The sequence below is a fragment of the Sinocyclocheilus anshuiensis genome, unplaced genomic scaffold (assembly GCF_001515605.1).
Source record: "Sinocyclocheilus anshuiensis isolate Anshui unplaced genomic scaffold, SAMN03320099.WGS_v1.1 scaffold44, whole genome shotgun sequence".
NCBI lineage: Eukaryota > Metazoa > Chordata > Actinopteri > Cypriniformes > Cyprinidae > Sinocyclocheilus > Sinocyclocheilus anshuiensis.
This window is the reverse complement of record NW_015555746.1, coordinates 1,287,424-1,313,072: the sequence shown is the minus strand read 5'-3', so window position 1 is coordinate 1,313,072 and position 25,649 is coordinate 1,287,424. Positions and strand designations below refer to the sequence as shown.

The following is a 25,649-nucleotide window of genomic DNA, read 5'->3' as shown; positions in this document are numbered from 1 at the left end:
AGGGGTGAGGAGTGTGTGTGTGTGTGTGTGTGTGTGTGTGTGTGTGTGTGTGTGTGTTTGTGTGGATGTTACGCTGGTTTATTTTCAGTTAAGACAGGAAGTTTAGTTACTTAAACTGGGCTTTGAAGTCAAAGGTCACACGTACCCTAGAGAAAAGTTTATCATTTCCATGAAATCCACTTAATTTAGCAAGTCATCTTTCATTCTTTGGTATTAATAAACCATTGTAGTCCAAAGCTTGTATTGTATTATTGTCAAACAAATCTTTGAACGCATAAATCAGTGTCAAACAGTCTGATCTCATTTCTATGGACGTTTACTTTGCTGTGGAAATTGTTACCAACACAGAACGTGCAGATCTACTTAGTTAAAGGACTTGAAAAATGATTGTACTTCAAAGGCTGTTCTCAAGATTGTGTGTGGTTGAGGCCCTCTAAACTCTAAAATGCATCTGCTGGTGACACTGAGTAGCTACATCAGGAGTAGGTGTGTGAGTGAGTACATTTATACATCGGTGTGTGCTGGTTTTCGTCACTAGTTAGCTACTGAATATTAAAGGAATAGTTTGTCCCATAATGAAAATCCTGTCATAAATTACGCATCCTCAAGTTGCTCAAAACATACATGATTTTCTTTCTTCTATGGGACCTTTGTTTTGAAGGAAGTTCACGCTGCTTTTTTCCATACAACACTAAACTAAAATGATCAAAGTAGTAGATTTTACACTTTATTCCAAGCCCTCTGAAGCTATCCACCTTATTTTTCAATGCAGAAGCAAGCCGTTTTCAGTGAATGGGCGAGACTTCCGGTTCATTAGCTGTAGAGAAATAACGAGAAGAATAACAAAGTGCAGTAAACGGTAAAACTGTTTGCACCACAAACCAGTGTGTTCATAATTAAGATAATACATTAAAATAATATGGTAAGACACTCCAGTTTGCAATATCAAGCGACAAGCTGTTTTGCCACACCTGCTCTTACAGGAAAAATAAGGTCAATCATTTTTTTCTCTTAAATTTTATACTGTGTTGTGCATATACAAACCTCACATCATGAAATACACTCGAATATTCAAGTGCAATTTGGGGTCGGTATGATTTTTGAAGGAAGTCTTAATATGCTCATTAGGCTGCATTTATTTGATTAAAACTGAAAAAAAACCCAGTAATACTGTGAAATGTTATTACAATTTAAATTATTTAAACTTTAAAATATTTAAACTTAAATGTAAACTTTTTTATATATTTTAAAATGTAATTTATTTAATAATAAATTATTTTCTGTTTTTCTGTTTTGAATAACATTAGGAACTATACCTTTAACATTGATCTATTTCTCTATCGAATGCATTTATCTCAATAACTCAACCCTCCTGATAAATAAACCCTGCACAATGTGCTTGAGTCTGTGATGAAGGGAGGGAGAGAAAGAGAGATAATTGTCTCTTGGTCAGTGGGCCCCAGTAGAGAGGAATGCGTACTATTTCCTTCAAATATAAACACACACCAAAGCAAAATGGAAGCATGTGATGGTTCGTTTTCTATTGTTATTATTTCATGAATATATTTATTTTGTTTGGGTAAGCATTAATTTCAAATTTAAGATGAGCTTCTGGCAGATGATAAATGAGCAACATAGACTGGCATTGAAGGAGGGACCTGAGCTATATCATAGTGGCTTGCTGTGAGGAATCTTTTAACTTAACCAGTACCAGTAAGCAACACCCTGACAACCACCCATAACACCATTGTATTAACATTGTGAGCGTTGTAGCAGCAACTTTTAACTCAGGAAAAATGTGAAAAAATATTGCCTTTTTTTGTAATCGGACACTCCTAAACACTGTTGTTTTTATGTGAGAGTGTGTTCTACATTCCTCCAATGACCCCAGAGATTTTTGGTGTTTTATCAGCCCAACAGTGACCAGATTCTCTCTCTCTTTCTCTCTCTCTGTCAGTCTGTCTATCTTTGACTCCCCCTCTCTCCTTATTTGGTAAGACTGGAGTTCTCCTGGAAAGAAGAAGTGCATTTTCACTTTTATGCCTGTAGCTCTTTTCTTATCACTTTTGAAAATACTGTCAGTGTGTGTTTTCAGTCATGTTACATCCTCCTGAATTTACGCTTATTTTTTAATTAAGCTCTGTTAAAAATTTTAGACGTTTTTTTGCATCTGATAGGCTAGTCCTTTTCTAACAGTTATACACATGTACACTCAAACCACACAGACACAGAGTTTACATATTGATTTTCATACTGATTTCCTTCCTTACCATTTATGATCACCTTGTCGTCCTCATCAGCAGAGTGTGTCTGAAATACAGTGAATGTGTGTACAGTATGTGAGGTGTTCTATTTGTCTGTGCTGGGATGAAATGTATGTTCCCTCTTTCTCTTTCTCTCTCTCTCTGTAGACTGTCTGTTCAGACTGTGTCCCATGAACAGATACTCTGCACAGAAACAGTTCTGGAAAGCTGCCAAACCTGGAGGAACCAGCACCACAGAGACTGTTCTGCTCAACAAACTCCATGTGAGTGCGAAGCTTAGTCTTTCCCTAAGCGGGAGCTGTTTGTTTATATTAATATAGGGAATTCCACTCGCTACTTCAGAATGACACTGCCCGTAATGCTGGCCTAGAATTAGTATCCACACCTCAAATGATTAATAAAAATTAATTTCCAAGAACAGGAAATGTTAAACATGAAATAATTTAGATTTATGTGTTTTATTTCATGACAATATACTGCTATTTGTGAATGGCTGTCAATAGAGAAAGATTCATCATCATCCATCCACCAGCAGAGGCTAACAGGGCCTGCTAACCTACCAAACTTTGAGCTCTAAAACTTATTTACTCTTGAGTAATAAAAAAATTACCTTAGATCACTGGAAACTTCATCTTACATGGTTTGCGGTATTTATGTACAAAGAAAATTTATCGGATTAATTTGTATTTAGTAGATTATGGTTGCATCAAAAACAAGTTAATCCAAGAATGTAAAATATTCCTTTACAAATTTCTTCAATATCCTCATTTAAATCAATACACATTTATTATATTAGTTGCCTACCATGCTTATAAAAACAAATCATGCTTAATTCAGCTGGATAATTATCAAGTTGATGTAAGTTATTTATGTGATTGCTTGTCTAAATTAGTCAACCTCCTAGACTTCATGGCTTCAGCCTGCAGTTGGTTCACTCTGCTTATGAACTTATATAAACACAGAATGAAGAAAAGTTGCTGACAATTAAAAAAAGATGTGCTTGTAAATGAAACAGATTGTGAAGAATGCTCTGTGGGCCATCTGAACAATGTTACAAGACATCATTCTAGAGAGCAAAGTTTGTTTACTACTCAACAGCCTCTTTTTTGGAGGACGGTTCAGCAAGTTCAGTATATTTATCAACTTCTCTGAAGCTTCCTCAGATGTTCTGAAGAGCTGTAGTCACTGCACATGCTTACGTGGGTTTCTGGTGTTCATGTGGGAAATACAGGTTTGTGCCAGGCCTGCAAGATCACACATTTTTTAATTTTTCTCTGATTCTTTTATTTCTCACATTATATTTTTTTTAGCATGCTGCTGATTTAGAAAAGAAACAAAATGAATCGGAGAACAAAAAGCTTTTAGGAACAGTCATTCAGTATGGCAATGTCATCCAGGTAAATCCTTCACAAACACATGAGCACAAGTATTACTTTAGATAATATTTAAATTGCCTGTGTAATACAGAACATTTAATATGTAGAAATTCAGACTATTTACCCGTCAAATAAATTGTGTAATTGTTCACGCACATTTGCAGCTTCTCCATTTGAAGAGTAATAAGTATCTGACGGTAAATAAGCGTTTACCGGCTCTTCTTGAGAAGAACGCCATGCGTGTAACCCTGGACGCTGCAGGGAATGAAGGCTCATGGTTCTACATCCAACCCTTCTATAAGCTCCGCTCTATTGGAGACAATGTGAGTATATCGTCAACCTCTGCAAAACAGCCACTGTAATCTTGATTATTAATTTGATTCATTGGGCAGTCCTGCTTCTTGCACTTACATAAACACCAATTAGAGTTACACTTGTAATGTTCTGTGTGTGTTAATGTGTTTTTCAGGTGGTCATTGGAGATAAGGTTGTGTTAAACCCTGTCAATGCTGGACAGCCGCTTCATGCCAGTAGCCATCAGCTTGTTGATAATCCAGGATGCAATGAAGTAAAATACACATATACACACATGGCTATGTTAACAAAGATACTAGTGTATTGCATACTGTACAGTTTGTACTGCATATCTTGACAGCATCACATCAATCCATTGCATGTTTAATTTAGTCAGTGATCCAGTTATCTAAAAATAAAATGAATATTTTGCATTTCAAATTCAATTTAGCACAAAAATGCCTTAAATCTTGGCAGTCTGGGCTAAGTTTTTTTTTAAGTTGTAGCTTTTATTACTTTTGCACAGTATACATACTGCATACTGAAAAAAAGATATTGAAGTGGTGATTTAAAAAAAGAAATTTCTTGAATTTATTTGTTTTAGTTTATTTTAATGCTCGTCTTAGGCTCCATAGGTTGAGGTTGAGAACCACTGCTCTATTCCATTATATTTTTCTCTCTCAGGTGAATTCAGTGAACTGCACCACCAGTTGGAAAATTGTTCTTTTCATGAAATGGGGCGACAACCAGGAGGTTGTCTTGAAAGGAGTATGTTTTGTACACATGCACACTGCACAAACAGTGACATTCACATTTACTTTTTCAAGGCCCATATTTGACTAGAATTAAAGGTGCTGTATGTAAGTTTTTGACTCTACTAAAGCATAAAAATACCATAACATGTTTGCAGATACTTAAGAAACATGCTAAGTTAACATACTTGTTTATCTGAAAAACAGTGCTACAGTCAGTTATTCTCCTTTGAAAATGTGAGCTCCGGGCCGGAATGTCAGTCTCTGTTTTGGTTTGTGAAACCCGCCCACTGCCAGTTTACCCAATTGTATTTCGGCACCCCGGGTTGCCAGTTGGCGGAAAACATAGTGTATTTCATTTCATTCATGGTCAAGTGCGCTCATTCCTGTTGGTGTCGTCAATCTGGCAACCTGCCTGTGTGTCAAGTCTGAGGAGGAGGGGCCCGGGTGCAAAAAAACCCTCTCCAATATTTTGAATTTGGACTGCAATACCTAGTTCAACCACTTGGTGTCAATCCTACATACAGCACCTTTAATATTTATGGCCTTTTAATGAAATATGTTTCATCAGGGTGATGTGGTGAGGCTGTTCCATGCAGAGCAGGAGAAGTTTCTGACATGCGACGAACACAGAAAAAAGCAGTATGTCTTTTTGCGTACCACCGGGCGCCAGTCTGCAACCTCCGCCACTAGTAGCAAAGCACTCTGGGAGGTTGAGGTAAGTTTAGGACTTAACTTTGTGAAGTTGAACAGATGTTTTTGTGAGTGTGATTTTATCGGCTTGGGAACCTAAACAGATGTTTGGATGCTTTTCAGGTGGTTCAGCATGATCCCTGCAGAGGCGGAGCCGGCTACTGGAACAGTCTCTTTAGGTTCAAGCATCTGGCCACCGGCCATTACCTCGCTGCAGAGGTTAGATTGATATGTTACCTAGAATAAGAGTTCACACACAAACGCACATGCAAATACATCAGAGGGTGTCTATTTAGAGAGCTTGATGTTAGCAAGAGCAGAGAACGTGATTTCATCTAATTGTTCTCAAATTATTGTGATCAGGTAAATCCAAATTATGAAGACGAATGCCTGGAGACCTGTTCCTCTGTGAGTGTGTGTTTGAGAGCGTGTGTGGCTGTATGTCTGTGCTTTTATCTGAGCTTATTCTGAGCCATTGGAGGGTCTTTTTACCTTGTTGCTTTCGTTTCAACACATTAGTTTAGCCAAAGTAGATTGTCATCTTGAGTGAGCCACTGATCAGTTGTTTCTCTCGCAGCTGGATTCAGAGCAGGAAGTGATGCGAGCACGTGTACGCAACCCTCAGGACAAGGTTATGTACACGCTGGTGTCCGTTCCTGATGGCAATGACATATCGTCGATCTTTGAGCTTGACCCCACTACCCTGAGAGGAGGAGACTCGCTTGTGCCAAGGTACAGTGAGATTGTGACTTCTTGTGACTTCTGATTAAGTACATATATATTAACCATGCTGTATTTTGGATTGTGCTTGTCAGAAACTCATATGTGAGGCTCAGGCATCTCTGCACCAATACATGGGTTCACAGTACCAACCAGCCAATAGATAAAGAGGAAGAGAAACCGGTCATGCTCAGAGTGAGTGAGTTTCTGTCTGTGTATGACTGTAGCTTTGGTTTATGGATCCTCTGAAGTGTGTCTCCTCCACTCTATATTTGTGTCTCAGATAGGAACGTCTCCTCTGAAGGAAGATAAAGAGGCTTTTGCTATAGTGCCAGTTTCTCCAGCTGAGGTTCGCGATTTGGATTTTGCTAATGATGCTAGTAAAGTCTTAGCCTCCATTGCAGCCAAACTGGAGAAGGGCACTGTCACCCAGAATGAGAGGAGGTAGAGGTTACATCCATCTATTCATCCATGTGTACATCCATCCATCCATCTGTCTGTCCTTCCATTCATCCATCCAGCCATCCATTTGTTTGTCTGGCTCTTGTGTCTTTCCTTCAGCCATCCAGTCACCCATTATGACCCATCTGTCTGTCTGCCCTTCTATCATTTCTTCATTTATTCATCTAGTTTTTTTATTAATCCATCCATTATCTTTCCATCCATACATCATCTATCCATCTATTTTTATTCTTTCCATCCATCCATCTATTCATCTCTGTCCATTTGTCTATTTTGCTTCAACCATCCAGTCATCAATTTATTCATCCATCCATCTGTCATCCTTTCATTCTTTCTTTTAAACTATTTATTCATCTTTTCATTCATCCGTCCATTTGACCACTTTCCATCCATCCATCTTCACATCTGTTCTTTTCCTTAATTCATCATCCGTCTATCCATTAATTTATCCATCCATCCATCAATCTTTTGATCCATCTATCCATTCATCTGTCCTTCCTTCCTACACATCCATCTCTCATTTTTTATTTTTTTCTCCTTTCCTCCTTCCTTGCTTTGTCCTTTCATTCACTCATCTGTCCATCTATAAATCCACCCATCTACCTGTCCATCTGACCTTCCTTCCATCATTTGTCTGTTCATTCATCTGTCTAGTTGTCCACTTTTCTTTCGTCCTTCCACCCATCTATTCATCCATCATTGGTTCACCTGTGATTTATTTCCGTTATTCTTTGATTTCCTTTCATTTCTACCTTTTAATATGTTTTTAACCAATCCATCTTTATGCTAATTGTTTAAATCTTCTCAAACTTACAAAAACATGCATCTCACCATCACTCTCTTACACAAGGTCAGTGACAAAGCTGCTGGAGGATCTGGTGTATTTTGTGGTGGACATTCCCAGCAGTGCTCAGGATGTGCTGGAGATCACAGTCAACAAACCTAACAGAGAGCGGCAGAAACTCATGAGAGAGCAGAACATACTCAAACAGGCACTTACTATATCACATCTTAGGTTTGTTTTAAAACATCTCACTAACATTTAAATTACATTTTAATTTATCTTGTGCTGCGATTGACCAGATATTCAAGCTGCTGCAGGCCCCATTCACTGATAGTGGGGACGGCCCTATGTTGCGTCTGGAAGAGCTCGCAGACCAACGTCACGCACCCTTTCGTCACATCTGTCGGCTCTGCTACAGAGTCCTACGTCACTCACAACAGGACTATCGCAAAAATCAGGTAAACTAAACTACTAAAATAAATGCAATGCAAACCATTTGTAATGCTACAAAATAGTCACAACCCCTTATACTACATGCACTATGTGCAATATTCTCTCATTCTCTGACTTTTTGTCTCTAGGAGTACATAGCAAAGCAGTTCCGCTTCATGCAAAAGCAGATAGGATATGATGTGCTTGCTGAAGACACTATTACAGCCCTACTGCACAACAACAGGAAGCTTCTAGAGAAACACATCACTGCAGCTGAGATAGACACCTTCGTCAGCCTGGTCCGCAAGAACAGAGAGCCCAGGTGTGCGAAAATATATCTGCATAAATGTTCTTGGTCATTTACATTTATTCATTTAGCAGACCCTTTTATCTAAAGCAGTGGTCACCAACCTTTTTAGGCCCAAGATCCCTGACCTCGGCCTTTATGAAAGACAAGATCTACCTATTGAAGAATTGATAGAAAAAGACATCCCAGATTGTACTTCAAATTTGAGGCCTTTTACTTAGTATTTTAATTAGTGATGCGCCGATCATAGCTGATTCAGAATTCAGATTTTCTTTTCTTTTTTTAACTAGCAAATTGGATTGCAGGTCTGAATGAGACGCACTCTCTGACAGCAGGTGGCGCCTATGAACAGGGTTGCCAGGTGTTCGCAATAAAACTAGTCCAATCGCATTTCGAGGGGGTTTCCCCAGTAAAAATCGCATTCAGGGGGTAAAATACACGTTTTTCGGCGGGGACCTTCCAGTAAAATTCACATTCCAGGGACTAAATATCACGTTATTGGGGACGCTTCAACCCGCGGACATGAACAACAACCAGCGGCAACAGTGTTAAAGTAGCCCAGTTCTGCGGGAAAACCGCGGACTTGGCAACACTGCTTATGAACCGCACTATAGCGTTTCCTTGGTTACCGCTGTAAACAAAGCAGAGTTGCGCTTTATACGGAGAAGAAAATGCCATTGCCATCGAAACTTTTCTCAAGACAGTTCCCTTCAGTGATACATTAATATAACCCCATAAATGTAATGCATTTTTGTACTTATTTTACTGTTTTTTTTTTTCGGGATCTACTGGGACAGTGATAAAGATCTACCAGTCGATCGCGATCGACGGGTTGGCGACCACTGATCTAAAGCAACAAACAAAAGAGAAATGTTAGAATAAAAGTGATTCATCTTAAATACAAACTAGTACAGAGATGCTAATGAGATTAAACTGCAGTAAAATATTTTAGTATATATAGAATTTAGAACAGTAGTAATTTGTTTTTCGATAATTGAATGATTTGACTAAATTTGTAATAGTTTTGTGTCTTATCCTGAATGATTGAGTTTTCTTTGTCCATGTTTCTCTAGATTTCTGGACTACTTGTCAGATTTGTGTGTGTCTATGAATAAATCCATCCCTGTCACACAAGAACTCATCTGTAATGCTGTGCTGGACCCAGCTAATGCAGACATCCTCATTGAAACCAAGTACACTGACTATTATGCTATGTACATATTTAGAACAATATACAGTACACTACCATTTGGAGTGTGATTTAAAAAAAAATTTTATTTAACAAGGAGGCATTTAATTGATTAAATAGTGACAGTGAAGACATTACTACAATTTTAAATAAATGCTGTTCTTTTAAACTTTCTATCCCTCAAAGAATCCTGAAAAAAAGTATCACCGTTTTCACCAGCAACACAACTGTTTTCAATATTTATTAATAATACGAAATGTTTTTTGAGGAGCAAATCGGAATATTAGAATGATATTTGTAGGATCATGTGACACTGACAACTGGAGCAATGACTGCTGAGAACTCAGCTTTTCCATCACAGGAATAAATTACGTTTTAAAATTCATTACAATTTAAATAGAAATTAAAAATAAAATAAAAATAATAACATTTTAAAATATATATAGAATAAAATTATATAAAAAAAATACAAACATTGAAAAATCTTACTGACTGCAAACTTTTGAAAGGTAGTGTAGCAGAACAGTTTAAAAAAAAAATATATATATATATATATGTGTGTGTATTATATATAATTAATATAATTCAGCAAGCACAATATCGAACAGGCAGTTACATGATTGAGGGAAAATGAAAACATCCTATCACCACTGATTCAAGCCAGAAAGTGTGATGAAATGCATGAAGAGTTAAAAATAGTAAGCCCATGTCTGGACATCTGGGAGTGTATTATTGAGTGAATGTGTGTGTGTTTGTGTGTCAGGCTTGTTTTATCACGGTTTGAGGTGGCAGGAACAGTGCTCGGCGAGAGTGCGGAGGAGGAAGAGGAGGATGAGGAGGAGGTATGGTTGTTCTGGAAGGACAGTAGAGGAGAGATGAAGAGTAAGAGCATCAGAGAGCTTGCACAGGACGCCAAAGATGGACACACAGAGGACCAGGACGTTATCAATTATTACAGGTATGCACACACCTACACTTACATGCAGTGTGAGGAAAATGATGCAGAAATGTAATAATAGCATCTATCTGTCAGGTATCAACTGAACTTGTTTGCACGGATGTGTCTGGATCGGCAATACCTGGCCATTAACAAGATATCAGCGCAACTGGATGTGGATCTGATCCTGCGCTGCATGTCAGACGAAGACTTACCCTTTGACCTCAGAGCCTCATTCTGCCGCATGATGCTGCACATGCATGTAGACCGTGACCCTCAGGAGCAGGTTACCCCTGTCAAATATGCTCGGCTGTGGTCTGAAATCCCTTCACAAATTGCCATTGATGAGTAAGTGGTTCACTTTAGAAACAGCAAACAGTGAAAAGCCCTTTTAGTGAGTGGTCTGCTCATTAGCCAGTCATTTTTCTGTTTCTGACCAGTTATGATAACGATGGGACATCACGTGATGAGGTGAAGGAGCGCTTCTCTCAGACGATGGAGTTTGTGGAGAATTACCTGCGAGATGTTGTGTGCCAGAGTTTCCCGTTTTCAGACAAGGAGAAAAACAAGCTCACTTTTGAGGTGTGTCACCTCATGAAAGTTACATCCTTGCATCTAATTCACTATTATGTGCACATTAGGCTCATTATAGATCGCACTATATTAAAAAGAAACCACCAATATTTGTCTTGCACAATTAACAATGTAATGTAAGCTTTGCTTTTTAAAACAATTTTTCAACACTCTTTTCAATTTTCCACTGTCTGTTCTATAGGTTGTGAACCTGGCGAGGAACCTTATCTATTTTGGTTTCTATAACTTCAGTGACCTGCTAAGGTTGACCAAAATCCTGCTGGCCATCCTGGACTGTGTCCATATCAGCACTCCCTTCCCCATCAAGCTGCCTGGAGACCATGGCAAAGGTCAGAAACACCACTAGCTATGGACTCTAAAGAAAATGTTAACCCAAAAATGTCCTTCAGGTGGTAACAACATCTTAATTGATTTATTCAAGTCAAACATGTTATTTAAATATTGTTTTTTTCTTCAGAAATGTTAAAATATTATTAAAAAAAAAGGAAATATGTATTTATAAAAATGTAATAATTAGGGCTGTCCGTTTAACACGTTAACTTAATGAATTAGTTATGAAAAATAACATGATTAAAATATTTTAACGCAGTTAACAGGCTGGCCCCGACCCCAGACCTGTATGTCATCTTACATTTCATACAGTTGACTGTTGACAAATATGATGCAGGACAACAACTCCATAAATGCAGTTATGCCCTAAAAATTCAAGATATTGGGGCAAAAAAATGCCCCTGTATGAGTTTTTGTCTCATATTTATGATTTATGATAAGCAATATCACACGAGTGCTGTTTTTGTCACGAAGAACACGAGTACAAATGTGATTTTATAAAACAGTTCAGTAAATAAGAAGTTAATATTGTTCAAAATGTAAACACAATATTGTGCGTTTTGTTCAGTTTTGCCAACGAAAATATTACCTATAAAGCCACAGCAGAACTGGGGCCCGTTCTTTGTACGGTGCAGCCCTACTATAAAGCCACAGCAGAACTGTTGTGCATCTCCGATCAACACAGCGGTGTTTAGTTTCTGAATGAATCCACGTTTTGAACGAATCGGGTGAACCAATGATTCAGTAGCCCATTCATAGAGAGAGCCATTTACTGAATTCCTGAATGAATCAGCCGTTTGAACGAATCGACTCATAAAGACATTTACCGCCATCTGCTGGTAGTTTTAGTTTGTTCTTTAGTGTATCATTTAATTTATTTAAAAAAAAAACATTAAAGGTATAGTTAACCAAAAATAAATAAATAAATTCTGTCATCATTTACTCACCCTCATGTTTGTTTCAAACCTGAATGACTTACTTTCTTTTGCACAACATAAAAGAAGGTATTTTGAATACTGTTGGTAACTAAGCTGTTTTGGTCACTAGTGACTTTCATTGCACGAACAAAAAATACTGAGATCTTTCTCGAATTATCTTCTTTTATGTTCCATACTTTATGTCAGGCCATTGTAGCCTAATCATTTAAAACAATAATAGGTTTAAATTATCTTTTGGGGGTATTTTCACAGCCAAATTTAGCTTGCGATTAATTCGATTAATTAATCGCAGCATCCTGTAATTAATTAGATTAAAAAATTTGAATCGACTGACAGCCCTAGTAATAATATAGGGCTGGGTTCAAAATTTCTCGATTTTAATCGATTCTCATTCTTACGAAACAATATCATTCTTAAATGCCAAGAATCGATTAGTCAAGCCTGTTTTTCAGTTAATGAATGGAACATTGTAGTGCACCTTCCATCCAATAAATCACAATAAGCTTTGTGCTTTGTTACTATTGAAATGAAACAAAGTCTCAGATTTCAAATTCTGTCCATTTTATTAAAGTATTCAAATAATAAATGCTGTTTTGGTGCTGTTTAATGTGTAGTGACAGATCGCTGTAGTGCTGTCAGTTCAAGAGAAGTGGCAGCACGAAGCGCACGTGAACTGATCGTCTCCTCCGCTTCAATACCAGTTTCAGTATGAAATAAACATGAATAAACATCCGAAGGTATCTGAAAGAAAGTGTACAACTTACTGAAATCTGTATCCTGTTTCATGTAATCGCTCAATCAGTGTTTCAACCGTGCAAAGACGTGAATATAACAGCTTGTAAACAATGACACGTAACGTCACATTTACCTCAGACAAAAACATATTCAGTGACCATAAACTCGTTAGTCAGCTTGAAAGATTAACTCTAGAGAGGAGCATCTTGCTAAATATATGCACCATATAACATTTATTGTAATTTTTTACTGTTCTTCGATGTTTAATTTATGTTTGAATAAAGTTTTTATGACAGCAACCATTTAAATGTTTATATTTCAAAAAACTAATTGGAGTATAAATATAATAATGTAATTGTAATTTTATTATTATAGAAACTTAAAAGGATAGTTGACCCAAAAATGAAAATTCTGTCATTAATTACTCACCCTCATGTTGTTCCAAACCCGTAAGACCTTCGTTCATCTTCGGAACACAAATTAAGATATTTTTGATGAAATCTGAGAGCTCTCTGACTGTCCATAGACAGTAATACAACTGAAATGTTCCCAAGCCCAGAAACATAGCAAGGACTTCTCCTTGAACGAAGATCTTACGGGTTTGAAACGACATGAAGGTAATTAATTACAGAATTTTCATTTTGGGTCAACTATCCCTTTAATTAAATGTAATATAAGCGTTTGTATACAAATCAGTTAATTTTAACCTTCAATATTATAGTAATGTAGTACCAACTGACTCTCATGTGTATTTTACAGCATTACTTGTTTTTTTCCTTGAGAAAATTTGGCATGTACTGTACCTGAAATATATCCAAAATATTAGATATCGAATCGAATCGGAAATCAACTCGAAACGCAAGCTTGTGAATCAGAATCAAATCGAATCGTGATATTTGTGTCAAAACCCAGCCCTAATAATAATAAAGGATTAGGAATAACTCTTAAGGTAACAATTGCAGGTTACCTCTTTTTACAGTCTAGATTATAAAGTTAATCAAATAGCTTTCACTTCACGTAAATACATCAAACTGTTTTGCTGAAAAATTGCTTATGTGAAAGTGCCCTCAAGTCTTTTTCTGACCATCTCTATAGAAAGTAATGTGATGCGGTCCATCCATGGGGTGGGAGAGCTGATGACACAGGTGGTGTTGAGGGGTGGGGGATTCCTGCCAGCTACCAGCCACAACCCTCCCGACAGAGATGAAGTCAAAGCCAAGAGTGAACCTCAGAAACAAGACATACTAGTGATGGACACCAAACTCAAGATCATTGAGATCCTACAGGTGTTAAAACACACCCTAGTCTGTAATTGGATTAGTTAAAAAAATTTTGACTGACTGTCTCATTTTTATGTAGTTCATTCTAAATGTCCGGTTGGACTACAGGATCTCCTGCCTGCTCTGTATCTTTAAAACAGAGTTTGATGAGAGCAACTCGCAAACAGAGCCGTCTGTAAACCAGGACTCTCCTGCCAGTGTTCAAGGTGAAATGAGCAAGTGTGTGTTTGTGTCAGTATCAGCTGGTATGGGTAAATGTTGTCTGAATAACCACTGTCTTTGTTAGGAGCGCTGGACTTTGAACACATTGAAGAGCAAGCGGAGGGGATTTTTGGAGGAAGGTAAGAAGGTTGTGCTCTTTGATGATTTGTCTTATGTTTGTGTGCCGTATGTGTGTGAATCTGTGTGTGTTTGTGTATCTAGTGAAGAAAACACCCCACTGGATCTTGATGATCACGGTGGTCGGACGTTTCTGAGGGTCTTACTGCACCTGACCATGCATGACTATCCTCCACTGGTGTCACGAGCCCTTCACCTTCTCTTCCGACACTTCAGCCAGCGGCAGGAGGTCTTACAGGCCTTTAAGCAGGTATTCATTCAAACATATTCAGTTTTACACTGTATTTTTTGTTTTGTAGAAGTTTTTTCTTTTGACAAAAAAAAATTGTCGGTCCCATTTTATATTAGGTGCCCTTAACTACTATGTACTTACATTTAAATTAATAATTTGATGCAATGCATTTATTGTGTACATACATGTTTTTACATTGTACTTATATTTTAAAAATACCTGCATGTAATTACATCTGTAATTACATTTATAATTACACTGTTGACCCTTAAACCTACCCATACCACCAAACTTGTCCCTAATCTTACTCGTGTCCCACCTCAATAGCAGCAAAAGTCTTTTGTAATACAACATGAACACAAGGCCAAATAATATAAATAATATAAAGTTGGACCAAATTGTCTTGTCATGTCAATTTTAGTCAATTTTACTCTGGCTAAAATGGCATGTAATTTTATTCAATTAAAATAGCATTTTATTTAAAATTTAATTATATTATTAATCTAATTTAGATTGTGTTTGAGTTATTGTGGTTTATTATTTTAAAATTGTAATAATTGTATTAATTGAAAAAACATTTACATATTTGTAGTAATTTTAATTAATTGTCTTATTGATGACAAAATAAAAAAAAGCTTTTGTGAACAAACTTTTTAATGAATGAATGAGGCATTTATATAGTGCTTTACTATGTACTACTGCATTTTACAATCATATCGGAGGTCTCTCCTCACCCACCACCAGTGTGCAGCATCCACTTGGATGATGCGATATTGAGTAATAATTGATGAGTTTAATACTTGTGTTCATATACACATGTATTTATGAATTCTTTACCATATATTTCATATCATATATTGGTTCTTTTTATATTTTTGTTCTTGTATAGTGTCATGTTCACATATGGCATTTTATTTATTTTAGGTTCAGCTCCTGGTGACCAGTCAGGATGTGGAAAATTACAAGCAGATCAAGTCAGATTTGGACCAGCTGAGGTCTATAGTAGAGAAATCAGAGCTGTGGGTCTATAAGAGACAGGGGTCAGACTCAGGGCTGGACGCTGGAGAGGTTGCCAATGAAGCGCACCACAAGGTCCGGATGCGCTCTTGTTATTATTTGTCCATAATTAACTTTACAAAAAAAACTCTGAAACACTAAGAAGCAACATAATCGCTCTTTTCAGAAATCTAGTGAATTATATTATGATTGGATATTATATGTTATATTATTATGATGTATTTTTCTGCTCTAACAGGGTGTCATCAACTCAAGCAGATCAGACAAACCCAAAGTGGAGAGTACCAGCAGCTCAAACTACAGAGTCGTGAAGGAGGTGGAGTGTGTTTATGTTTTATGGAGTTTGTAGGTTTTGACAAGCAAGTAGGATGTTCTGTGAAGTATATCTTTTGTTTGTTGTTATATGTGTGTAGATCCTTCTGAGGTTGAGCAAATTGTGTGTTTTGGAGGGCATCTCTGGCAAGAAGAATAAGAAACAGCAGCAGCGGCTCCTCAGGAACATGGGAGCTCACAGTGTGGTCCTGGAACTGTTGCAGATCCCTTATGAGAAGGTGTGTGTGAGCCTTTACGTAACTGAAAAGGTTAATGTTCATCACTGATTTATGTATCTACATGTGTGTTTGTTACATTTTAGGGGGAGGATGTTCAGATGCAAGAGATTATGACTTTAGCTCATCAGTTCCTTCAGAACTTTTGTGCTGGAAATCAACAGAACCAGGCACTTCTACACAAACACATTAACCTGTTCCTCAACCCTGGGGTGAGAGCATCAATACAGCAGTTCTGTTGAATTCAATACTTTAGTGGATATAGAATATATTGCTGTAACAGTTGTTTTATCTCCATATATGACATTTACTGTAGTGGGCATATATAGACCTCCTGCATCAAGTAGTATGTTCAAATTGATTTAATATTTAGCAACATATTTTTAGGAATTTAAAAATCTAGATTGTAATGAGATTCTGTCTACAGATAATTTAGAAGCTGCCTCTTAGTGTTTAATGGTAACAATTAATAAGATTAAAAATGTCACTTTTTCTAGAAAGAAGCAGAATTTGCCTTGGCTAAATAAACAATTATGGAAGTTAATGAGACAGAGGGACCATGCTTTAAAAATTGCGCTTAAATCAGGGTTAGCTCATGATAGGACATTTCAGCACTTACGTAATAATGTTGTAAAGGAATTGAGAAAAGCGAAAGCAAAATTTTTTATTGACCTTATAAATGATGCAAAGGGGAATAGTAGAGAAGTATGGGAGAATATCAATAGAGTACGAAAGAAAAATAATAAAAACGATAAAGGTATTGAATTACAAGTTCATGGAAGTTTAATTCAAGATAAGCATCAAATTGCTAGTGTATTTAATAATTTTTTATAGATTCAGTTCAAGATTTAACACAAGGATTTAGTGTGAAAAGCAAGGATATTATATTACCAAATCCTGATCTTACTGTTTTTAATATTTCCGAAGTATCTTGAGTCCTATATAATAAAAATGTTAAGCCAGTTTAAGAGTTCTAGGGCCAAAGATGTTTTTGATTGTGATTCTGTATTTGTTAAAAAGTATGCAAATGTTCTTAGTACACCTATAAATCATCTGGTTAATTTGTCAATAAAGCAATGTCATTTTCCAAGTGCCTGGAAGTCAGCAGTAATAGTACCCACCTATATTTAAGACTAGTGATCCTGCTAATGTAACTAACTATAGACCTATCAATATTCTAACAGTTGTTTCTAAAGTAATTGAAAAGGTCGTTTGCTATCAGTTAGTAGAGCATTTAAATCTTGGTCATTTTCCATTACATCCTATGCAGTTTGGATTTAGGGTACATCACTCTACGGAGACAGCAAACTGATATTTCATTGAACAACTTAAACCCAGTCTTGATAGGGGAGGTGTTGTTGGTGCTGTCTTCCTTGATTTTAAAAAGGCTTTTGATACCGTTAATCATAATGTTCTTTTATCTAAATTATCAAGGTTTAATTTTTCTACTAATACATTAAAGGGATAGTTTACCCAAAAATTTTAATTCTGTCATTAATTACTCACCCTCAAGTCATTCCAAACCCGTAAGACCTTCGTTCATCTTCGGAACACAAATTAAGATATTTTTGATGCATTCCGAGAGCTCTTTGACCCTCCCATAGACAGCAAGGGTACTACCACGATCAAGGTCCAGAAACGTAGTAAGGACATCAGTAAAATAGTCCATGTGACATCAGTAGTTCAACTGTAATTTTACAAAGCTACAAGAATATTTTTTGTGCGCAAAGAAAACAAAAATAACGACTTTGTTCAACAATTTTTCTCCTCCTCATCCAGTCTGCTGTGGCTTGCCTCCATTTTGGAGAGTATCACGACGTATGCGCGCACTTCCGATTCATGTAAACAACGCATGCGCATTGCGCTGCTACTTATGTCAACACGGACATGCGTCAGCATGTGCATGCATTGTTTATATGAAGCGGAAGTGCGCACATGCGTCGTGATACTCTCCATAATGGAGGCAAGCCACAGCAGACTGGATGAGGAGGAGAAGAATTGTTGAACAAAGTCGTTATTTTTTCGTTATTTATATAAGAAATGCCAAGCTTTATAGCTAACTCTGGCACAACACTTTTGTTGTGCATTGTCCCTGTATAAATAAATGAAATAAACTAAAAAAACTAAAATACATAAACACACATTTTTATCTGTGCATTTCAACTCTTGATTGTTAAATCCTCTGTCCCTGGCTTTCTGTTTTTAGATTCTAGAGGCGGTGACCATGCAGCATATTTTCATGAATAATTTCCAGTTGTGTAGCGAGATTAACGAGCGGGTAGTGCAGCACTTTGTGCACTGCATCGAGACGCATGGACGCAGTGTCCACTACCTCAAGTTCCTCCAGACCATCGTCAAGGCTGAGAACAAGTTCATCAAGAAATGCCAAGACATTGTCATGGCTGAGGTCTGTAGGCTAGACAGACAATTAGTGTATTTAACTACAAGCCCCCGATTGCTACTTTTCTGCCCTATTTTCTTCTGTTCCTGTTTCTGTTGATATTATTTATGTGTATTTAGTTGGTGACAGCGGGTGAGGATGTGCTGGTGTTCTATAATGACCGGGCATCTTTTCAGTCATTGGTTCAAATGATGCGCCTTGAGAGGGAACGACTTGATGAGAGCAGTGCACTCAGGTATAGAGGTTTATTGGCCCTGCCTCCACTCTATTAATACTTTTACATGTAAACGCTATTTTAAAAATGCAAATATTACAAAAATACAAATAGTATATAATAAACCGTAAAATAACATAATATAAATAATAAGCATTTTATGTAGTAAAATTATATTATTCAATATATATAACTACATTATATTTTTTCTTATATGTATCATTATATGTTATATTACACTGAGGTGGAAGTAGCATTTGTCATTTATGTTTTACAAAATCATACAAAGTGTATGTTCTTTGAGCTTTTTCCTGTTAAATGTTTGCCATTATAGGAATTAGATTTGGTTTCACTGACTCTTGCAGGTATCATATTCACTTAGTGGAATTGCTGGCTGTGTGCACTGAAGGGAAGAACGTCTACACTGAGATCAAATGCAACTCCCTGCTCCCCCTCGATGATATTGTACGTGTGGTCACTCACGAGGACTGCATACCAGAGGTGTGTGCACCAAGGGAATAAAGCCCAAAAGTGTCTGATGAATGTGTAAAATACTTTTAGATTTAATTTTTGTTAAAATGTCATTGTATGTAGATTTTCTTTATGTGAATATAATACTTCATATGTAGGTGAAGATGGCCTATGTGAACTTCCTGAATCACTGCTATGTAGATACAGAGGTTGAGATGAAGGAGATCTACACCAGCAATCACATGTGGAAACTTTTTGATGATTTCCTGGTGGACATCTGCAGAGTAAGACAAAACAAACTCACAGATATACTCACAATATGGTCTTGATGTTCAGACATTCAGTGTGGTTCCTGTAGGTATGCAATAACACGAGTGACCGTAAGCACGCTGACACAGTCCTGGAGCGCTACGTTACTGAGACCATCATGAGCATCGTCACCACCTTCTTCAGCTCACCGTTCTCAGACCAGAGCACAAGTTTGCAGGTAACACACAGTGTCTTCCAGCAGCCCAGTACACCTCAGCATCATTCAGACCATCAGTAGATGTAACATATCTCTCTCTCTGTCTCAGACCCGGCAGCCAGTGTTTGTGCAGCTGCTGCAGGGAGTTTTCCGTGTGTATCACTGCAATTGGCTGCTCCCAAGTCAGAAGGGCAATGTGGAAGCTTGCATCAAAGTGCTGAGTGACGTGGGTAAGAGCATAATTTCCACCAGCTGTTTTTAACATTCATAATATTAGCTTCAGTTGTATAATTGTATTGTATAGCATTATAATCTCAAAATTAGTGATAAGGATTAAGGATATAATCTTAAGGATTTCAATATAAAATATGTATGTATTGAAGCTCCTTGCTTGTTTTCCATGCGTAAATGCATAACCCTGAATGTGTGTGCCTTTATTATTGTGCAGCCAAAGGCAGAGCCATAGCCATTCCTGTGGATCTGGACTGTCAGGTGAATAATCTGTTCATGAAGTCCAACAACATAGTGCAGAAAACAGCCCTGAGCTGGAGACAGTCCGTCCGTAACGCCATCCGAAGAGATTCTGTTATGACCACTTCCCGAGACTACCGCAACATTATTGAAAGACTTCAGGTGAGTGAGTGATATTGGCTCTGTTTTCAAACCCTAATGAGCTGCCCACAGGAACAGCATCATATTAGCCAAATTCTAAACTCATCTGTTAGAATCAGAACACAAGAATCTCCAAACTGCACAATTTTCCCAGATATTTTTTTCATCTTATAACTCAAAGAAAAGGGGAGTAGCTATTCTTATAAGAAAAAACATACCAATTGTCATTAATAAAACAGTAGCTGATACAGAAGGACGGTATGTCATTATTAATATTACTATCAATAATAAAGATATAATAATTGCTAACATTTACGGACCAAATAAAGATGACGGTAATTTTTTCCACAAATTCTTCTCTATAATATCAAACATATCACAATCTGCAGTAATCATTACTGTGATTGTACTGTCATTACTGCAGTAATCATTACCAGTACTGGACAAATCTAACAACCAAGATTCATCAAAAACTCAGCATTCTACAGAAATCATAAAACAATATATGACAGATCATGGACTTGGCGATAACTGGAGACAGAATAATCCCACAATAAAAGAATATACATATTTTTCTCCTGTCCATAAAACATATTCACGCATCGATTTTTTTAAACAAGTAACTCCATTAACTCACTTATATCACACTCTACAATTGAACCCATTATCATCTCAGACCATGCACCAGTTACTCTCACACACAGATGGCGTATGAATTTATCATTGCTCCAAGAACAAGAATTTGAAGATTATTTAAAAAAAGAATGGGGATCTTTTATTGAATTAAATAATACTCATGATATATATGCGGAGACAGCAAAGGTAGTAATGAGAGGAAAGATAATATCTTATTCCAAATATAAACATAGGGAAAGAAAAAAAATAGAAAAGGAACTTGAAGAAAAGTTGAAAAAATTACACCATATCAACTCTCAACAACCAGAGGAACAGACAATAACAGAGATAAATCAAATAAAAAATCAACTTGACAATATTTTACACAAAAATATAGAATTTCAAAAACAACGCCTTCGACTTAAAGGGGTCATATGATGTTGCTAAAAAGAACATTATTTTGTGTATTTGGTGTAATGAAATGTGTTTATGCGGTTTAAGGTTAAAAAACACATTATTTTCCACATACTGTACATTATTGTTTCTCCTCTATGCCCCGCCTTTCTGAAATGCGTCGATTTATACAAAGCTTATTGGTCTGAAAAGCGAGGTGTGCAGCTATCTAGTGCGTTGTGATTGGCCGAATACCTCAAGCGTGTGACGGAAATGTTATGCCCCTTACCATACTGTGATGGCTTGTAGTGATGGGTGATACCTCTTATTTTATTTTCGATCCGATACCGATATTTTCAAGCCCAGTATCATCGATATCGATATCGATACCGATACGTCAAAACTAAACTGATCTTTTAAATTATTAAAATAATATAATCAGTAATTATACTCACTTAATATTATATTTTAAAGCCATGTCTTTTAACATTTCATAGGCCTTTTTGACACTGTCAGAAATAAAATATACTATAATTGTATTTTAGCTCTTTACTGGGGCAGTAACCTCAAAGGTACAACTATATCCCTAAAAGGGAGCATATACCATACATGTATGCATGCTTTAAGGGTAGATAAGTTACAAAGGTGCACCTTTGAGGGTACCTCATGAAAAATAAACATGGTGTTACATAAGTACTAAAATGTATTATTATTATTATTACCACGGTAAATTTGTGGTTACTGCAGTTTCACTACAAATACTGTGGTTACTGTAATAAAACCATGGTTAATTTTTGTAAAAGGCTGCCAGGCTGTTGTACTCCTAAAGGTGAAACTTTAGCATTTTTTTTTCTGACAGATTTATTAACAGCAATTACAGAACATAACACAATCCATTTGAATTTTTAACAACCAGTTTAAATAAATTTACTTGCACAAACTAGCCTATTTAAAATAAATATTACATGTACACAAAAGTTTGGGGTAATATTTTGTAATATTTTTTAAATAAGTCTCATGCTCACCAAGGCTTAAATAGTTCTATCCAACACAATTGTTCGCTAGTATAGTCTATTTTTCCACTTAGAAGCATATTTTATTGACCGAATTTCTTGATAAATAAAATTAGTGGTTAAAAAATGCACTTTAGAATCGATATTTTTATGTGAGGATCGATCCATTCGATACAACATCAGTATCGAAAGTATCGATCCGCCCATCCCTAATGGCGTGTCCCGGCCGGAGCGAAGAGACAAAAACATTAAAAAAACAGTCCTCCATAAAATGCGCTGGACACATCGGAATATTTGGGTTGAACTGCTCTGGAACATTGTTGTAAATACAACTTAACGACTGATTTCTAGTCATGTCCTCTTTTGGAAGGCCAAACAAAGTATTTTCACACGGCGGTCTTGAGTGAGCAGAGGCGGGCGGGCTTGAGAACGGCGCGGCCGGCGGGCTTGCGGCAACCACATGTGATGACCCCGGGCTGGACTCCGCTTCGTCCACGGTGAAAGCCGATCCGGCGATCCACAGTGCGAAGTTGATGTATTTTATCAAATGGTATTTTACCGTCATATTTAGCTAACCTCCTTAAAAGAAATAAAGAAAGAACATTAATATCGGTCATCAAGACTTCTAACAAGATACATACATCACAAGAAATAAATGAAACTTTTCGAATATTTTATAAAAGCTTGTTTAGCAATAATAACGAAAATAATATTACAGATATTCATCAGTTTTTAAATAATTTGAACCTACCTAAATTAAATCAATCTCAGAAAGAAGAATTAGAAAAGCCGCTAACAAACGATGATTTTAAGAAAGCTCTATTCTCCTTATCAAACAATAAAGCTCCAGGTATAGATGGCTACCCACCTGAATTTTATAAACATTTTTGGTCTACAATTTCACCATTGTTTTTAGATATGATAGCAGAAATCCAGTTATATGACTACTACTTTCATTTCTGTTTTACTTAAAACAAATAAAAATCCGTCATTATGTACAAGTTATAGACCGTTATCCCTTATTAATACAGACATAAAAATACTTAGCAAAGCCCTGGCAACACGTCTCAAAACAGTCATCTCAAATATCATTCTATTTAGTTAAAATAGTTTTATTAAAGAACGTCACTCATCAAATAACACGCCGCCTATTTTAACATCATGAATATCTGTAAATAACAAAATACTACAATTGTTGTTTCATTGGACGCAGAAAAAGCATTTGATAAGGTAAATTGTCACTTTCTCTTTACAACATTACAAACATTTGGATTTGGAGAAACAAAATGGATTAAAACACTTTATAGCACCCCAAAAGCTTCCGTGATCATCATTTCAGTTACAACGTGGGACCAGACAAGGATGTCCTCTTTCCCCACTATTATTTGCAATATTCATAGAACCATTGGCAGTCGCAATAAGGGGAAAAAAATAACATAACTGGTATTACAATAAATAAGAACACCCATAAAATATTATTATATGCACATGATGTCTTATTATACTTACAAAATCCAGAAAAATCTTTAATAGAAGTTATCAACCTTATTAATGAATTCTCGAAAGTATCAGATTACACTATAAACTGGTCCAAATCTATGATTTTACCAATTAACAAAGCTTTTCAGACGACAAGATTAATGAATAATCAGTTTAAGGTGGGCAATATTACTTATTTGGGAATACATACAGTATATCTCCACATCTGTCAGAATTATTTAATCAAAATTTTCTCCCACTTTTTAAAACAATCGAAGATGGTTTAAATCGCTGGATGAATCACCCACTATCTCTCATAAGACGAATTGCTACAGTAAAAATGTCCATACTACCCAGAGTTAATTACTTGTTCACAATGAGTCCTACACAACCCACTAAAAATGGTTTCAGTTGCTAAATAGTAAGATAAATAAATTTTATTGGAATAATAAGAATCCTAGAATAATTATCAACACTATACAGAAAAGCAAGGATATGGCATGTTTAGGGGCACCAAATTTTAATTTGTACTATCTAGCAGCACAATTACAAAACTTTTGCAAATGGTTGAATAGCAGTCATTTGCACAACGCATGGTTACAACTCGAATGCAAAAGTTAGAATGCAAAAACATTTCATTATCCGACCTGAATTTTATTTCCGACACAATTAAACAACAAGATTTATACAACAATACGGTAATTTGTACTACTTGAATTGCTTGGTGGAATGTAAATAAAAGAACAGAAAATCATTCAACGCCACATCTCCTTTCTCCCATATGGCATAATCCGGATTTTACTGTTAATAAAGCACCTGTTTCCAATAAAAAATGGAAAAACACAGGAATCACACATTTACATCACCTAGTGATAGACAACAAACTCGCCAACTTTCCAGAACTGATGCAGAAATATAATTTAGGTAAAGAACAGTTTTTTTTCTACTTACAAATTAAAAAATCCATCAAAACTAAAATTGGCAACAGCTTTTGCAAACCATCAACTTTCACTGAAAAAATAATCAAGATCGGTAGCTCAAGAAAATTGCCGACTAAACTATACACTTTTTTAATATCTACAGATACAATGTACTTAATTCTGGTTAAGCAATGGGAAAAGGACCTAAACACAATCCCAGACAATACTTTTTGGAGACAAATTTGTATCGGCTCATTCAGTATGAGTGGAAATTTCAAATTTCGAAAATTCAACTAATTCAATATAAAATCATATATAGAATACATTTATCACTATACAAATTGTTTAAAATGGGTATAGCAGATTCTGATAAACTTTGGTCCTGTCCATCAATTATTCTGTTTTGGAAAGATGTTACTACTAAACTATCTGTTTATTTTAACTGCGAAATCCCGACAACTCCTTCACTATGTCTACTAGGTGATCATTCACAAATAAACATAAAAATAAAAAGTACGTCACCCCAATACTTCTGTCTCTAGTTATCGCCAAGAAAACAATTTTAATCAATTGGAATAACAAAAACTAAATCTCTTGTACACAATGGCAACAATTACTAAGAGATTACATTAATAAAGAACAGTCAGCCATATTCAAACATAAGACTTCCGAATTTAAACAACTATATGGCTCAATTGCTCCTTTCCTAGATATCAAGTTACCCTGATTTGTGAATTAATGTCCCCACATTGAATTTGAATATATACCTGCATTATGTACAGAGAGGGGAGAGAAAAAGGAAAAAAGTGAATAAATAAATAGAGGAAGGTAAAAAAAAAGGG

The 25,649-nt window shown here is 36.3% G+C and overlaps 1 protein-coding gene across 3 annotated transcripts in view; it reads left to right on the top strand.

Annotated features, from left to right (window-relative positions):
• itpr1a (inositol 1,4,5-trisphosphate receptor, type 1a) overlaps positions 1-25,649 on the top strand; it is a 47,680-nt gene that overhangs the window by 3,817 nt on the left and 18,214 nt on the right. For all 3 annotated transcript variants that reach the window (XM_016467109.1, XM_016467110.1, XM_016467108.1), the window contains exons 4-36: positions 2,412-2,527; positions 3,575-3,661; positions 3,805-3,963; positions 4,110-4,208; positions 4,619-4,702; positions 5,258-5,404; positions 5,503-5,598; positions 5,957-6,111; positions 6,195-6,294; positions 6,383-6,543; positions 7,412-7,553; positions 7,645-7,803; positions 7,927-8,099; positions 9,158-9,277; positions 10,037-10,231; positions 10,307-10,558; positions 10,651-10,792; positions 10,986-11,133; positions 13,903-14,093; positions 14,167-14,293; positions 14,374-14,428; positions 14,511-14,676; positions 15,583-15,750; positions 15,914-15,991; positions 16,089-16,226; positions 16,310-16,435; positions 18,430-18,630; positions 18,744-18,859; positions 19,204-19,339; positions 19,468-19,593; positions 19,668-19,796; positions 19,885-20,005; positions 20,224-20,408. In XM_016467109.1, the coding sequence (XP_016322595.1) occupies positions 2,412-2,527; positions 3,575-3,661; positions 3,805-3,963; positions 4,110-4,208; positions 4,619-4,702; positions 5,258-5,404; positions 5,503-5,598; positions 5,957-6,111; positions 6,195-6,294; positions 6,383-6,543; positions 7,412-7,553; positions 7,645-7,803; positions 7,927-8,099; positions 9,158-9,277; positions 10,037-10,231; positions 10,307-10,558; positions 10,651-10,792; positions 10,986-11,133; positions 13,903-14,093; positions 14,167-14,293; positions 14,374-14,428; positions 14,511-14,676; positions 15,583-15,750; positions 15,914-15,991; positions 16,089-16,226; positions 16,310-16,435; positions 18,430-18,630; positions 18,744-18,859; positions 19,204-19,339; positions 19,468-19,593; positions 19,668-19,796; positions 19,885-20,005; positions 20,224-20,408 (4,598 nt within the window). The remainder of the gene's footprint in view (positions 1-2,411; positions 2,528-3,574; positions 3,662-3,804; positions 3,964-4,109; positions 4,209-4,618; positions 4,703-5,257; positions 5,405-5,502; positions 5,599-5,956; positions 6,112-6,194; positions 6,295-6,382; positions 6,544-7,411; positions 7,554-7,644; positions 7,804-7,926; positions 8,100-9,157; positions 9,278-10,036; positions 10,232-10,306; positions 10,559-10,650; positions 10,793-10,985; positions 11,134-13,902; positions 14,094-14,166; positions 14,294-14,373; positions 14,429-14,510; positions 14,677-15,582; positions 15,751-15,913; positions 15,992-16,088; positions 16,227-16,309; positions 16,436-18,429; positions 18,631-18,743; positions 18,860-19,203; positions 19,340-19,467; positions 19,594-19,667; positions 19,797-19,884; positions 20,006-20,223; positions 20,409-25,649) is intronic.